A 16,535-nucleotide genomic window follows, 5' to 3' on the forward strand; every position below is an offset into this window, starting at 1 on the left:
ACATATTTATATTTTACTTTCCATGGAAATTAACTTGGGAGTGTAAATGCATGAAAATGAGCTGTAAAGCAGACATCAGATTCAAAGTAGCTCAGCAGTCTCCCCCAGCCTTCAGTAAAGGTATGAAGAAAAGGCCAAATTTGAAACAAGTATAAATAAACAGCTGCATTGAAGCCACTGATCAAAACCAAGATGTCAATGACCGCAGTCTTTATGCCCGCTGAAATCCTTTTGGACTGGTCTTTGCAAACACAGGTGGTGCCAGACAGGGACTTCAGGCTTTGTGCATGTCTACAGATTGAAAATTTGTTCACTGCATGCAGCCTGTCAGGCAAAGTGCTCACTGCTTGTTACACAAAGATCTTTCTGCCTCCGTTGCTAATTCACTCATCAAATTGTCCTCTTTCAGCTAGGTGTAGTTCACCAAGGGGAAACAGGCTCCATTTTCACAAAAAAGTGAGTTAGTATGAGTAAATGATTGACCTCATATGTCATACTGTCCTGGCAGATAAATAGAAAGATTAGTCAGGAGAGGGGATCTGTAATCTGTTAAGATTTTAACTCTGAAGGGGAAATGTGTGTGAGAGGAACAGGGTTCATCCCCGTGGTGAAACTGGAGTTACTATTTTATGATAGCTTCTAGTATTTAATCTGCACTACAGTGCAATTTTACATTGCTTTTTTTTTTTTTTTTTTGGGTGGTGAGGAGTGTCGATACCTGGAGGTAGTACAGAGTAGCTTTTGCACTTTGAGTCCCTGTGGGCTTATTTTTCAGTAGCTTCAGTGAAGCTTTTTGAGTTAATTTACTACTGTCAGAACTTGGAGCATGTAGCATTTACTTTTGTGGTGTGCATGATAAGTAAGGCACTGACAAGCAGATGGCACCAGAAATCTAGGAAATTCAGTTATTCTCGCTAACATCTCTGAACTCCATAATATATATGTGTTTTCTGATTCATCTGGACCCACTGGTTACAGATACCACATAATATGTTTAAGAAAAAGTAAAACGCAATTAGATTTACCTTCAAATGTATGTACATCTACGTATGTACAAAATGCAGTGAATCTTTCTATGTATGTACAAAATGCAGTGAATCATTTAATCATCCATGTGGTTCTTGTTGACTTCACTGACGTCAAATCAACTGGCACAGCTAAAATTTACTATTCTCACATTTTATGAGAAAATTAATATGAGGGTGAGTATTTATTCATTCAGTTAGTTTAAAAATAAGGTGCTGTTAATTATACCACTTACCAATCCCATGTATTCAAACAGAGCTGACTGAACTAGTCATGGTAATTTCTTGATTAGAACTGGATCTCTGTGCAAAGTTTCCATTAACCAACCTTGACTGGAAACATCTGTGCAAAAGCTCTTTAAAAAAAGTTTATTTCATCTTATTTTTCTGGTAAATTCTTGATACTGAAGTTTTTCTCCCATATCTTCCAAGCAATTGAATGTCTAAGTCAAACGGTGAGATACTGTTCCCTGTTATAAACAGTTCTGGGAAAATGTTAGGGCACTGTGTTGTTTAGGAGAGAGAGAGAGAGTAGCTAACAAAATGCAGGGAGAGTCATCAGAAAAGATACATAGTCTTGGGAAATAATAGCTTACATTGTATATTTCCATCCTCTCTTAGCAGGAGGAAGAACTGTATACTTGACTAAGTAGGCTGACCCCCCATAGATTGCTATGTGTTTTATTATTTTAGTTTTAGTGTTGCTGTATATGTTCCTAATATAGAGGGAAAGATAAGCAATAGCTTGGTTTATTGCCTGACAAGGGGTTTTTTTGAGCATTTAATCTGAAGGTTTCTTTCTTTCTGGCAAAGCAAAGGTGAATCAGAGTAGCGCAGCATGAAGTTGGTTTGCACTGCTAAAGTGATGTAAAGCTGCTGCTGCCTACAGGAGAGAGTTCAAGTCTTTGTGCTAACTTTGTGTGCATCACTAGGGGCTTGGCTATGAATACATTTCCTTGTTGACCAGTGTTGCTCCTTAGTGGTTCCTCCATTTCTCTGTAGCAGAGACAATAAGGCTGAATGTCCTCTTCCCTATGAGGAACATGCTACCAGACTCACAGATGGCTACCTATTTCCACACCTGTAAATTGTGCCTTTTACAGGTGCTGAGCTATTTTCTGAACCTCTTAAATGTATTCTTCTTCAGAGTCTGAGGATGATGAAGGGGTCCTGAAAATTGGAGCACATCTGATTATGTAGTGTGAGAGAGTCTTCATGTGCCAGCTGCCCATGGGGAGCAAGTGTTTACTGGTACTTCCCTGGTGCTGCTGGTTGGTACTGAGGCATGAGATGCAGCTGTAGGGAAGGACAAGTCAGTTGCATGAGTTCAGTGCTCAGAGATCTACAAGTATCCGTTATTTCCAGAGTCTCATCATTTCTTTCTCAGCAGCTGGCACAGTGAAAGTGTCTTTTTTTGTTTTTTAAGTCTAAATATTTAACACATGCTCTAACAAGACAGAGCTTTATACGACTCCACGCTTCCTTTTTATATTCTCTGTCCTGGCTGCTGCCTGTGCTAAGTGGCAACCTCTGACATATGTGTTGGAAAGCACCAGCATCTCAGTTACTCTTCTTTCTCTTCTTCTCTGTCTGGAGCAAGCAAAGATAGAGTAGCTGAAGGAGAGAACGAGAAGTAAAAAAGGCTCATGTGCCAGTGTCATGCCTTTCATAACTCATGTGAAAAGGAGCTTGCCACCTAAACCAAGCACAACATTGAAATCATCTTGCATTGAAAGTCCCCTGCCAAAGAAATTAGAAAAATGTAGGTTTTTTTGCAAGATTTTTCTCACTTTATTTGGCTCTTCACTGATGGTCAAGACCCATACTGTGAAGTACATTTACTGTGTTTCTGTGGTAGAAAGGGAAAAAAGAAGGCAGGCAAGGGCCCCAGCAGGCACTGCAGGGCCACATGGCATGCTGATGAATCATGGGAAAGCTCAGTATTTTTCACCCTTCCACTTCTCTCCTGGCCACCATGCTCTGGTAAATCCAGGTCTGGTCATATCTCTCTGCACATTAGAAAAGAAGACTGGTTGTCTTTCCTCCATAACATGAAGGCAAATAAAAAGGAGCACCAACCAAGTGACTACAAGATATGTAGATCTTGTGACTGAAGTCCCACAGATGGAAATGATCAACAGGGAGCATCTAGAGGCCATTGTAGGAGTAATGGCAGCTGTCCTGGATGTTTTCCACAGTGAAAATGGCTCCATCCTCTTTCTAAAAGTTTGCCCACTGAAAACGGAAGTATTTAATCTTGGTAGGGGGCAGAAGTCTAATTTTGCAAGTGAGAATAACAGTTAGTTGTAGTTCAGTGGGTTTCTCATATTCTAGTGAGAAGGGTTGAGAATGTTCAAGATCTGGTCTGTGCTCTATAAAGATTTCTTTAAAATCATTCCAGTAATATTTAGATCAGTATTTTCTGCTGTACTACTAACAGTTTTTAGATAGAAAATGGAAGAATGCTTAAAAATGCTGGGCAAACAGCCAGTCTGTATCATCATTCAGCTGTGAAGAGATTAGTTCAAGAGTCACTGGTAGATGAATCCTAAATACTTTTTTTCCATCTCTATTGGAATAAAGGCTCTGCTAAAAACAAACCTTGGTTCAGCTCTCCCTGCAGTAGAGCTTTATGTAGAGTTTGTCTGGTGAAAATCTGGACTCTTGGAAATTAAATCCTGAATCCACTGAAGTCAGTAGGATGAGCATTTTACCTCTTCTGTGCTAAATGTGGTAAAATTTCCTTGGGAAAAGGTGAATGCTGTAATCTGTGACACACATGTGGAGCGTGAGGATGCTGGCATAAATTTGGCATAAACACAGCATCAGAGCTCTGTGCATTTCTAGAGTGGGGTGGTATAACAATGTCAAATCAATCTCAAATGAAATCTTGTGCATTGGGGGTGATGCACACAAATAGCTTCTGTATTGTGGACATCTTTCATAAATTTCAGTGTTTCAGTATTATTTCAAAATATGTTTGGAGTGGCACAGTTTCACAGAGTTTAGAGAACTTCTATCTTCTGATGAGCCCCAGTCACAAATGTGTCCAAAAAAACACATGAAAAGTATCTCCTATCTGAAGATGCTGGGGTTTTTTTCATCTGACACATTTTACAACCTTATTCTGTAAATGGTCCCCAGATATCTCAATAGGCAGTTAATAAATAAATAAAATACCAATGAAACATTTAAAAAAGATACTCTCAAGCCCAATTTTATCACATCTTTCTAGATCAGAGACAGATTCTGAGGAGAAAGGGTGAAAGGCTAGTTCATGTAACTAGTAATTGTGTCAATGAAATCAATTTGAGTCCTGAATCTGGGGTTCCACTGCTCTCTTGGATTCCATGGCAGCTGTGGCACTCGGGAAAGCTTTAATGCCTTCAAGAGTGGCCCGATCAGGCCATAGCAAAGAAGCCGAAGAACTGTGGGAACACCCTGATCCTCCGTCTCTGTGTAGCAAAGGTGTGTGGGGAAGGACTTGACAATCAGCGACAATCTCCACTTATCTCTGTCTCACTTACATAGCTTCGCTTCCTATCTCTCTCCTTCCTTTTTGGTTTCTGCTGCTCCTTGCCTCTGTCCTTCTGTAATGTGGGGTGAGTGGAAGAGCAAGGAAGATGAATGGTGAGTATCTCTGGCAGTTTTGAGAAGTTTTGGCGTGGTAGTGGTAATGTATATTAAAACATTTAAATTTAAAAAAATAATTCTATGAAATATTTTCTGAGAAAATATTTTGTTTTCATCTTCTATTTTTTAAGGAGGTCACTAAAAAAAAAAAGGTCAAACTTCTCTTAAATGAACAAATTCTTCTTTCCCAAGCATTTTGTTCCCCTTTTCATGCCAGCTTATTTTTCCCTGGAAAAAGAGGAAGAGTGGAAAGGAAGTAAATGGGGAAAAAGATATGGTGCTGATTTCCTTTTTAACTTGATTTCCTTTATTCTGGCGGAAAAGTTAAAAACACATTTTAAAAAGAAATAATATAAATATGTTTCTCTCAAGGACATTCTAAAATGATTAAAACTTAAAATATTTTAATACAGCATTTTGGTGGAGATCAGAACACTAAACGAGCCCTGTATCCACATTTTACTGCTAACTGCTCATGTTTGTGATGATCCAAACCAATTCTCTGGATCTGATCTCTCCTGATTCTGCATCTATTTCTTGTCTTTTATTGTTTATTTTAAAACTTCTTTCAAAGTACAAAACTTCAGAGGCTGCATACAGAAACTTGCAACATCATGGAATTTTGGTACATCCCTGTTGTTTAGAAAGGTTTTCTGTTTATAATATGACCTTAAAACATCATATTAGAGAAGAATAAGGAGATTTACCAAATTGTTGGAAGTAATTTGAGAATTCTGTTAGGCTCCAAGTGAATATGTAAGCCCTTACTCTGTTACTCAGTAGGACATGTAATGCATTGCTTACTGGCACAGGTATTTCCAGGGAATTCAAAGTGACTGAGCAGATATAAGCTATCTCTTAATGATATATAATGTGTTCCTTAAATTTCCAATGGAAAAGTGTAATTTCAAAAGTCAATACATTATTCTAGACATTGTTCTTCTCAAGATGCCTTTTTTAAACTCATGCCCAACACTTTCCACATACATAGTTTCAACTTGTGCATTTCCCTCCCCTGTCAATTAAAGCTTATGCACAGACATGCTTTGTGAGCAGTAACAAGACAAAAGCACATTTTGGGTCCAGGTAACCCAGAGCTTTTATCACAGCTATCTTCTGAAGAGTTTTCACAGTCTGTAAAATGTACTCTGATTTTACCTTAAGTACTTTTCATTGCTTTTCAGGCAAATCAGTGCCCTGAAATATTTTTTACCTTGCTGTGTAAGATTATGATGACAGAGCACAGCATACACTCTGCTCTTTCTCTCGGAACATACATCTTTGGCAGGGCGTATTTTAGGACACACAGCGATCCTAAACAAAACCTTGTGAAAGGAAACACTCAGCTGTTGGCTATACAAAACAAAGGTTCAGGCTCTACTCAGCTCCTCAGCTGCAGCTTTCTTACTGCTCTTAAAATTAATAGCTGTGGAAACCTTGCTGATCCCAATGTTGAATGCCTTGCAGTATGAAAGAGGCTGATCTCCACTCTTGTGATGGTGGGGAAAGAGCTTTGCACCATGCTAGTCATATACAGCTTTATCATGTTATTTAGTATCTTTCATCTTGCAAGTACATATTTTCTTTTTTCCCTGCATCACCAGGCTGCTTTGCACAAAAATCTTCCCTTATTTTAAGCTCTGTATTTCTGCCAATTAAAACCAACTAGTTTTGTGACTAATATTTCTGCCAAACCCCATGTTTATCCATGTTGAAGTGCCTTAAGCTCATATGATGTATTTATCACCCCGTAAGAACTGATGTGTCATCATAACAGTATCACTTTATGGGTTGAACATCCTGATTTGTCTCATATAATTAAAATTATATGTGTATCTGAATCCAAGCTATTCAAATAGTCTCTCTCAGCTTGTGAGAAGAGGAACTTGGAGGGAATATGTAGTGTCACTTACCTAAAATTGCTCTAAATCCCTGTCTAGAGCAGCCATGGAAGAGTATGATGACTGTAAGTTAGTTTCTTAGCTTTCTGGTCCTAATGAAGTGGAGAATAGTCTTATGAATAGATTTCCTTCTGCAGTTCCATGGCTATATGACATGAAACTCTTAACTGTGAGCTTGATTTAGGAACACATATATACAAGATTCTTGTCTTCTTAGGCCCTGAATTATTATGTAGGGTAGTAATTTATTATAATAGTTCTGATTCACAAGCTGGTAAATTTGAACTGTGTTTGTTTTTCTTTGTAAAATACCTAGAATCCTGAGACATCTTGACATAAAAATAGTAGGGCTAGGGATCTTTCTAGTATTCAAAACAAATAGGATATTTGTAGAGAGAAGAACTTTAAATGCACAATTTCTTTTCTAAGAGCACAGTTAAAAACATAGCTCTGTTGTTCAGTTCCTCAGGGCTGCAAGCTACCAGGCTTGGCAGAAGGCTTTATGTAGTTGTCAGGTGATACAGTTTAATTAATCTGGGAACTAATCTCCCAAAGTGCTGAGCAACTTCAGTTTCTCTATTGTAAATAGTGGACATTTGTGGCAGAGTTTTAAGGAGAATCTGGTAACTTCTCAAGATTCTTGCTATATGCAATTGGATGTGGTGCATTGGCACCTCTGGATACCCCAGTACCTTTAGAAAATGAAGTCTGGAGTACCTGCTATCAACCACTGGCAACTTTCAGTGCTGGCTCCTTGTGCCTCACTGCTGAGAGGCATATCACAGTCTTCTTGCCTGGAGTATTACCAAACATTTCCAAATTCAGTGGAGGATTAAATTCTTGTGTAGGAACATTAAGTCCCTTCCTATTTTGTTGTTTGCTTGTACCTGTTGAGCTTCATTTATCTTACCATGCTTTAAAATCACTGGAGCTACACTCATCTCTGATGTACAGCAGCTACCTAGCTTCTGATTTTCTCTTCCCTTGCCTTTCCCTCCACTTGCTGGATTCAAGCATGCACTGTTGTTCTTCTGAATTGGTGGTGATGGAATGCCTACTGCCTGGCACTGCAGGTCCTGCAGGAAAGGAGATTTGCAAGGCTGCCTTGCCAATGCATGATTTACCCGTCTGGCTGTGGAAAGCTGTGAGGAAGAGCAGCCTAAATGAATCTTGCATACCATGTGCAAGACTAGATAGATCTGTATTGACCTCATCAGGGGATGTAGTTGTCATGTGGTCTTATACATTTTAATACTGCATTTATTTTAAAATCGGACGATGTTTTGGTGGAAGGTGCTAGAGGTGTTTATATTGGCAGTGTAGGTTACATTCATTCCAACTTTAACAACTCTAGAATGGTAATGGAACGTGACACCTTTTGGTTTGAGGATATTGGTTTAAATCCATTTTTATAGTCAGTAGTCAATGTAATCCATCAGTCCCTAAACTTTTTTCAGTGATTTGTGTAAAACAAGCTGGAAGTGCCAGCTCAGTTCTCACCACATGTATTTCCACATCACAAAAAGTATGTTTGAAAATTATAACTGCTACAATAAAATAGCAGAAGGCTGTGCTTGGGATGCAGTAAAGTCAAGATTAGGCATGGGAGAGTGAAAGCATGAGCCCCAGGATTTGAATCTCACAATCCAAGTCTAAAGATTTCACAATCCAAAAAGAGGGGATTAACAGAAGAGTAAAATAATATATTGGTTGAACATTTGTGGTGTGACTTCAAACACTCAAAAGAAATTTTAAAAATCACAGACTAGATAAAAATAACAGTTAAGGATAGAAAGCATCCATTTGAGATTAGAGAATTCAGGGAAGCCATATGCAGTCACCCAGGAGTAAGCAAAGCATTAAATTGTCATTTAAGAATTAGGCACAGTCTGCTATTGGTACATACTCCTCAAAGATCTGATGCCATTTAAGAGGGTGAACTTCTGTTTATTTTTTAGAGTCTGGTTTCACTTACAATCTGAATATGTGAAATGATTTAACTAGAGCTCTATCTGATCCACAGGTAGGTTGGAGCTTATTCCAGAGGTTTGTGGTCTGTGCCCTTCCCTACTTTTTTGTTCTTTGTGATCTTCTTTTGCAGTGGGAGGCATTTACACTGTGATCCAGACAAAAGCCAAAACTACAGCAGATGAATGGGGTGAAAAGTATTTTCTGGTTGGTCCCTATTTTGAACACAATGTGAAGACTCAGGTGGAAGCATGTGAGCCTCCAAACCCTGCAGTTACAAAGGCAATGGACACCATGAAAAGCCAAGGGTGTCAGGTAAATCAGATGTGCTACTGCTTCCCAGGGCAACAAAGCTGACTCTGAGGAGATTAGTTTTGGTTAATGCTCTCGGCATTCCACTTGACACAGCAGTCCTGGTCAATGTCACAATGGGAAAGGCTCTAACTCACTGTTAGATCAGCAAAGTCAATTCATTAAAGGTTATTTTTGAGGAAGAACCAGTTTATCCAATTACAGGTTTTAACAGTCATTTATCTGCAAGTCTGCTTAACTGGATTAATGACTTATTTAGTCTCTAAATACAGTGAGATTTTAGTAGATATATTATGACCTTACTTTGACTGAACCCTTACATTTGGCTTTCTTGCACTGGAGCGAGAAGAGTGTTCCACTAGGTCACAATTTTTCATATGTAACATTATAATGAGTTGAAAGCCAGAAAGGGACATACCACAGGTGGATTTAAGAAAAGCACCCAACTGACAAAGAATCTGCTTCCTCAGATCAATGCAACTATCAGTCTTCTCTAGGAAGAGAGATTAAACCACAGCATGAGTGAATTCATCTGTGTTTTCTACACCATTTTTAACTAGTGTTTTCTGTGTGATCTCAGTCAAACCTCATAGCCTTTCTGTGAATCAGTTTCTCCAACAATAAACTAGGAATAAACTTCCTCCTATAAAGGTAATCTGCTGAAAGGAATAGAATCTGTTGTGTTGATAGGCAAGCTACTGAACTGCAAGCAGCTGCAGCCTTGAGGACAACTGATTATCTGAAAATTGGTGGAAGATAACACATGCTAAATCTAGCGACCTTTCTTGAAAGTCCTCATCAGAGATCTAGAACTCACCTTCACTCTGAATCAGCATTAACTCCCTCAGAGACACTAGTTTGCAGGAGCAAAAATTGTCTGCTTATAATGTGTGCTGAGCAGATGTGAAAAGCATTGAGAGGCAGAAGCAAGGAAGCTTTCTAACAAGGTTCTGTTGCTGAGGGGCACAGCACACTTTAATGTAGAAATTAAAAAATTTCTTGGACTGCTACCAGCTGTTGCCCTGGCAACATGTTATCTCCCTTTGTAACAGCAGTCCTGCTGTTATTAGGATCTAGAGCTGTTGTATATTATGTAGAAGCGTATTGTTGGACATGCATGTGCCACAGCTCGGGAAAGTGTCTGTTGGGAACACTAACATTGTGTGATGCTCGCATTGTTCATGCCGAGGTTCGAACTAAAAGGCCTAATCTAGCTGCAATTTCTTATTTCTAATGAGATTTTTGTAAGTGATTGATCAAGTTTTCCGTGTTGCCTCTGTTGCTTACAAAAAGATGTCTCTGCAAGCTGTGTAACACTCCTTTGTTTGAAAAACAACTAAAGACTTGTGGGCAGATTAATTGAGATGCTATATATACACTTCATGCTGTTCCAGCAATACATTAATTTTAATCAGCAAACTCTGCCAGCCTAGCATGTGCACTATGCTGCTGGAGTATTCATATATAGCAGCAAATCTGTCCCAGGTATGTCAAGTGTAGCTTTGATCTCTAATAAAGACGCTCTAGTTTCCAGGAGCTGTGCTTATCCTATTAACATTTATGTCTGGATTTTGCTTATGCATCACAATGGATCCCTTTAAACCAGGGGACCTAGGAACGCTTCCAAACTTCTCAGGTCAGGTTTGTTCCTTGCCACAACCTGACTCCATATTTAGATGAAATCTGGGTTCACACAACCCTCTTGCTTTTTAACCTTATTTTCCTGAAGAAGAAACCCAGATAGCCTGAAATAAGTATATAAGGAGCCAACCCTCCTTCACACACCTGTCTTTGTTACACCCTGTATTTTTTGTGCAAACAGGTTTAAGAGCTTTCATCTCATTGTTTTCAAGATCTGACCTCTGTTCAGCCCATTCTAGCATCAGGGCTGGGTTCAACCCCTCAGGTCCCAGGGGTTGGTGAATGAAAAGAGGTTGAACAGTGACATAAAAAATTCCTCTGCACAGGGTATAAACTGCATTAGCCTCCCTATAGTACCTTGTTTTTCCTGGTTAATATGTCTCTGTTGATACAGCCATTTCAGTGGTAAAATTATTATGAAATAATTTGAATGTGCAGACTGGTACAATCTGTAGTGTGGGGCCAGCTGTGTTGTGTTGCCTTATTACTGTTCAGCCTAATCTCTTTGTTGGGCAGGTAGGTTGGATCAGTGAAGTTCTAAACTTTAAGCTTAAAACTTAATCTTAAAACTTAAGTTTAAACTTTAAACTTTAAACTTAATCTTAAAGAACTATAGTTCTTTAACTAAAGCAGGGAAGCTGTGTTTTTAGGCTGATGTGGTTTTAGGTATCATTACACCTTCTATTTATCTTCCAGTCTGCCAAAGGGCATCAGCTGTGCTGCTTGGGCAGAGTGAGGAAATGTCATGGTAGATAGAGGTCCCAAGCACGTGTCCTACAAAATGGCATTATGCTGTCCTACAAAATCTAGCATAAATGGCAAAAGACTGATGACAAATCTGACTGAAAGAAAATAATAATTTTGAAATAAGAACAAAAATTACATAGATACTTCAGTAAGAACATAAGGCCTCATTATTCAACCAAGTATAGTCTTCCTAAGATTTTTTTCATGAAAAACAGTTAACATTGCAATGAAAATCTAAAATGAAAGTCTTAAAACCAAAATGTTCCAGAAGATTGTAGTTTCCTTTTACCCCTGCCTTTGGTCCAGTATTACTTCATGTATTTTGCAAGGAAAATCACAAATCCTGGGTATGTAGGACTATGATGGGATATTCCTTATGTAAAATATTTAAGAGTTGGTGGATGAAAATAATTATGCTAACTGGCCTTTACAATCACTTCAAAATTTTCTTCTTATATCCTTGACTTTTCCCACAGGTCTTTTTTGGAAGATGGCTGATAGAAGGCAGCCCATATGTCTTACTGTTTGATTTAGGATCAGCAGCTTGGAATCTGGACAGGTGGAAAAGTGAATTTTGGGATGTCAGCAACATAGGGATCCCTTTTCATGACCAAGAAGCCAACGATGCTGTGATTTTTGGATCATTAACAGCCTGGTTTTTAAAAGAGGTACAGTTTTTAAATCCAGAGATTTTCAAACCTCAGCCTTGTCAGCAGTGCAAAAAAGCTTTGGAATGTGGTTCTTCTCCAGTTTAAAAACTGTGATTTAAAAGAAGTTGATTGCTGATGTAGATCAAATTTGTGTTTACAACTTAATACTTATATGGTCATTTAACTATATTTTTCTGGGAGAATGAAGTGGCGGTGGTGGTCTGCCCTGTGTGAAATCTTCTGTGTCTTTACTGTCACTTTTCTCTCTGTTTCTTCTCACTTTCCTTATTTGTCACCAGATGCTCTTACAAGTAGTATCTCAAACTCCCTTTTTTCTCTCCTATGGTAGTCCAGTTGTCACACTCACAAACTGTCCTTGAAGCCAGTCAAGCCATATCTCAGTGATTAGATACTACCTTGCACAGGGAATATAGACAGACAGAAAGAATGATAGCACTGTGACTTCACATGTCACTCTACCACAGCCTACCTGAAGAAAAGAAGCTTTGTTAATCTGCAGAATCATCTGTCTGTCATAGGGGCTCATGATTTTCTTATCTAAACAAGAGTTTCAAGAGCAGAAGGGCAAGTTAAAAGAAAAAAGAGTGACTGTGCTTGCCAGAGCTCTCCAACACTCTAGAAAGGATACTGTTCTGAGGCACTAGTGAGGCACATGTGCTTCCTGGGCTAAGGATTGGGGCTGATGGGAGTCAAGACACGTGACCACTTAAGATGCTGTACTGCTTTGTCATATGAAAGTAAGCAAGCACACAGGAGAAGTCATGGAAAAAAAAGAGGTTTTGGGGGCTGAGATGATGGGGAGGATGGTGTGTGTTTCATGTATATTCTTTCTAATTATTTTCAGCTTTCCTGTCAGTTTGATGACAAGCCCAATGTAATTGCCCACTTCCATGAGTGGCAGGCAGGAGTGGGTTTAATACTGTCTCGTTCTCAGAAACTTCCTGTTGCCACAATTTTTACTACCCATGCAACTCTGCTAGGGAGATACCTGTGTGCAGCCAATATAGATTTTTACAACAATCTTGACCAGGTAAGAGGCATTTTTCTCATTTCTTTTTTTTTTTTTTTTTTTTTTTTTTTTTTTTTTTTTCCCCAGCTAATTAGCTCCTGGGTCCTTTTCTGTTTACTGTTTACATATATTTTATTTTCTTGTTTTGTGTGATCACTTATGATTGACCCACGGCTGAGTGATGTTTGCACTTCCAGAAAACAAGAAATTGTATTTGTAAGACAATGAGGTGTCTAGGCACGAGTGCCTTTGTGTCATCTAACAGGTCTTAAAGCTCAGTGAAGTCTAGAATACTTGCACTACTCTCAGATTTGCACCACAGAATACTGAAACTCATTCAGATTCCAGGCAAGTCAATGCCTTAGTTCAATCCACTGATGTATGGAGTAATATTGCAGCAGTATGGGATTGCCAGAAGAGATTCTTAACCTTCTTTTCAGTGATTTGGGACAGTTTTCAAAAGGAGGGGGAGAGTTACAGGCCCAGACATCACTCCAAGTCAAAAGAATCTTGTCCTTAAGAAGCTCCCCCTTTCTGTTCAGGAAAGGCATCCATTGTTTGAGCTGATTGCTATGGTTTGGGAGTTACTGTTAGCTGCATGAGTAACCAGTGAACGTAAAATCCATTAATCTGTAATCATGATCTGGCACTTCACGTGCAGCCTCACAGTACTCTGTCTTAATGAAAGGCAGTAGAAAAGATAGCCAGTAGCCATCTTCTTGCTGAATTACCCTGGAATTCCATGAAGTGGTGGGTTTTTTTCTTCCCTAGCCTACTTCTTAATTCTTGCAAGTCATAATAAGCCCTTCTATTTTCAAGCTTTTCAAGTTAGGCTTAATTTGTAACTGGCAAATGTAGGAAGTATTTTCTGAGTTCAAAAGACCCACATCTGTTTCTTGGGATTTCTGTAAACCAAATGGTTTTGGTTCTTACTGTGGTCTTTTCACTCAGAGTATAACACAAACCAATGTTTTAAGGACCTTTAAGTGTCCTTAGTACTGCCTTCAGCAGAGGTACATTACATGATCTGGGATTTCTAATATGGTTATGGAGAAGGTGAATATAAGAGATTTTTTCATTCCAGCACTTATTGAGGGTAGAGGTAATTAAAAGGCTAAAACAACTGCCTTATTCCCTGTCCTTGGCTAAAATCAACAAAAAAAAATTACTCAGTTGGTAATTTTCAGTTGGATGTTTGAAGCTTGACACACTGTAGAACAATGTCTTCCAGAGGTAGGTTGTTCTTTCCCACCAAAGACAATTACTGCATCTACTAAACACACTAAGTGTAGAAGACTGTCCATTCATTTACCCATATGCATAAAGGTTGCAGCATTGTAATGTGTAAGGCGGAATTCTCTCTGCTCAGTATGAGGTAACTAACATAGGTGGTTTCTCCTCCTAGGCTCCCTGTATCATTAGTGGAGTTATACTGGCCTATCCTCAGTCAGTGTAAGGCAAACATCCTCAGATTGCCATCTGAAAGATCTGTCTCCATCTATCACCTAGGAAAACTAGTCTCCTAAATTAGGTATGTTTGTTAGGTGCATTAATGAGGCAGCATGAATAACCCAGTCATGCTGTCAGACCCAAGTTTGAGGACTCTAGACACTCCTACTCCCTCATATTCTCCTTATGTTTATACATACAAAATGCAGCTTTAAAGTCACATTAAATTATTTTTCTCTGGACAGAGCTGGATTGAAAGAACTAAAACCATGCAATTTCAGGTTTAACACTTGAGAAAGTGGGAACTCTTCAGTGGGAATTTTATTCATTTACCCTTGCATTCTTACACATAATTTGTTAGTAATGAAGCCATAGTAAGTAAAAAAAAAAGGGGGGGGGGGGCATTTAAAATGAGAAATTAGGGTTAAAAAAAAGGAATGCTGATTGTTTTATAAAGTGATGCTAAAATTACTATGTCAGAGCTTCACCTTCCTTTTGTAAAGAAAATTTTTAAACAGTTTTTGTTTGTTTTGTATTCTGGTTAATTTGGTGAGCTACAAGTAGTCTGGCAAAATAGTCTGCTTTTCTGAAAAGCACTTTTTTTTTTCCCTTCATGATAACTTTGAGGGCCTCACTCCTGTCTTTGTACTCAAAAGAAAAAGTAACAATCTTGCATCTGACCAGACTCACAGATTTTAATACATTTATAATCTAGTCACAATATTAATATAATTTTTACTGTTCACACATGACATGGCCAACTTTATGCGATAAGGTATTGTCCATCCTTCTGCAAAGCTTCACAAATCCCATTAGTAACTATCAGCTATGTCATAAATACAGAAATTTCTATTCAGAATTTATTCTGAGAATATATGGAATGAAACATATGTATCAGTTTAGAGTACTACTATAAACTGCTGTAAATAATACTTAAGGGAAGAAACTTGTGGATTTCTAGACCATAATGCTTTATGCCCTCTGTGGAGAGATTGATGTTTAAAGGTACTAATAGAGGAAATGATGCCAAACTGCTGTACTACTGTTTAACATGCTTATAGGGTGCTAAAGCTCTTCCTGACAAAGTTAACTTCTAGTAAGAGATCAGATAACTTAATGAGGGCTCCTTTGGTTGTAAAAAGGTCAACCTGGCCCAAAAGTCAGTTGAGAAACAGGAGAGGGTGATCTAGAGTACAGTAATTAGAGATAGCAAAGTCTTCAGAGGCTATTCTTGTTGCTGTCTTCTACTAGTAAACTATTAAGGTCAAACAAGCAATTTGTCCAGTGAAGAAGATTCTCCAGGGCTTCCTAATGTTTAATCTTTGAATGAGACAATATCTTTTAAGGTTGTGTCATCCCCTCCCACCCCTAAGTATAATAGTTGTTTTTTCTGTTTCAGTTCTGTTGCATAATTTTCTTCCTTTAAAGAATAATAATAATTGACTTTAAGTTCTCACTTTTGATCAGCGTTTCATGGTTAGAGCACAATTTCCACCAGCTTTAAGCAGAGCAGCTGAGATAGGTAGGAAAGATGCAACTGTAGTATGTGCTGTGTCAGATACCACAGAAAAATTATTGCAGCTCAAAAGGAAGGGGTATGGCCTAATTGTGCCTAGAGACAATCAGGCATGTACAGGAGTACAGAGAAAAGAGGAAACCTCATGTTCCCTTTTCTAGTCCACAACACAGTCTACAAAAAAATGGCTTAGAACCCCTACAAGAGAGAGCACTAGTTAGCCCCCTGAGGCCAAATGCTTTTCTGCAATGTTGAAGCATTTAACAATGGGATCCACAGGCAAAATCATGACATGATTGTTTCATGACATATGAAAGATATTTACCTGGAATCATCACAGTCCTTTCTCTCTCTCCTTTCACAGTGGCCTCCCTGGGTGTGTGTGACCAGTGTGTTGTTACTCACTGTAATATTTCCTGTTAGCCCTGTAACACACTCTGTCAACACTGTCCATCAGCCCTGCCTGCTCTGCACACGCACACACACGTGTGCACATGCCCACACAGTGAGATACACTTCCACTTCGGTGTTGACCCACCCCTGTAGATAAGCAGCACCAGAAGATATGAGATGAGTTGAAAGATCTCTTTTTAAAATATAAAGGATTATCAAGATGTTCTTTCTTTCTCTGGATTTTGGAGTGGAAAATACCAACTTTCTAGC

At 38.7% G+C, this 16,535-nt stretch overlaps 1 protein-coding gene across 5 annotated transcripts in view; it reads left to right on the plus strand.

Moving 5' to 3' along the window:
• The window catches only part of GYS2 (glycogen synthase 2), a 52,561-nt gene that overhangs the window by 571 nt on the left and 35,455 nt on the right, over nucleotides 1-16,535 (plus strand). For 3 of the 5 annotated variants that reach the window (XM_074902332.1, XM_074902330.1, XM_074902331.1), the window contains exons 2-4: nucleotides 8,661-8,842; nucleotides 11,704-11,895; nucleotides 12,743-12,928. In XM_074902332.1, the coding sequence (XP_074758433.1) occupies nucleotides 8,661-8,842; nucleotides 11,704-11,895; nucleotides 12,743-12,928 (560 nt within the window). Of the gene's footprint in view, nucleotides 1-4,556; nucleotides 4,656-8,660; nucleotides 8,843-11,703; nucleotides 11,896-12,742; nucleotides 12,929-16,535 lie in introns of all 5 variants that reach the window. The other 2 variants (XM_074902333.1, XM_074902334.1) reach the window with 2 other exon arrangements.

This window comes from Athene noctua, chromosome 3 (genome assembly GCF_965140245.1).
Source record: "Athene noctua chromosome 3, bAthNoc1.hap1.1, whole genome shotgun sequence".
Lineage (NCBI taxonomy): Eukaryota > Metazoa > Chordata > Aves > Strigiformes > Strigidae > Athene > Athene noctua.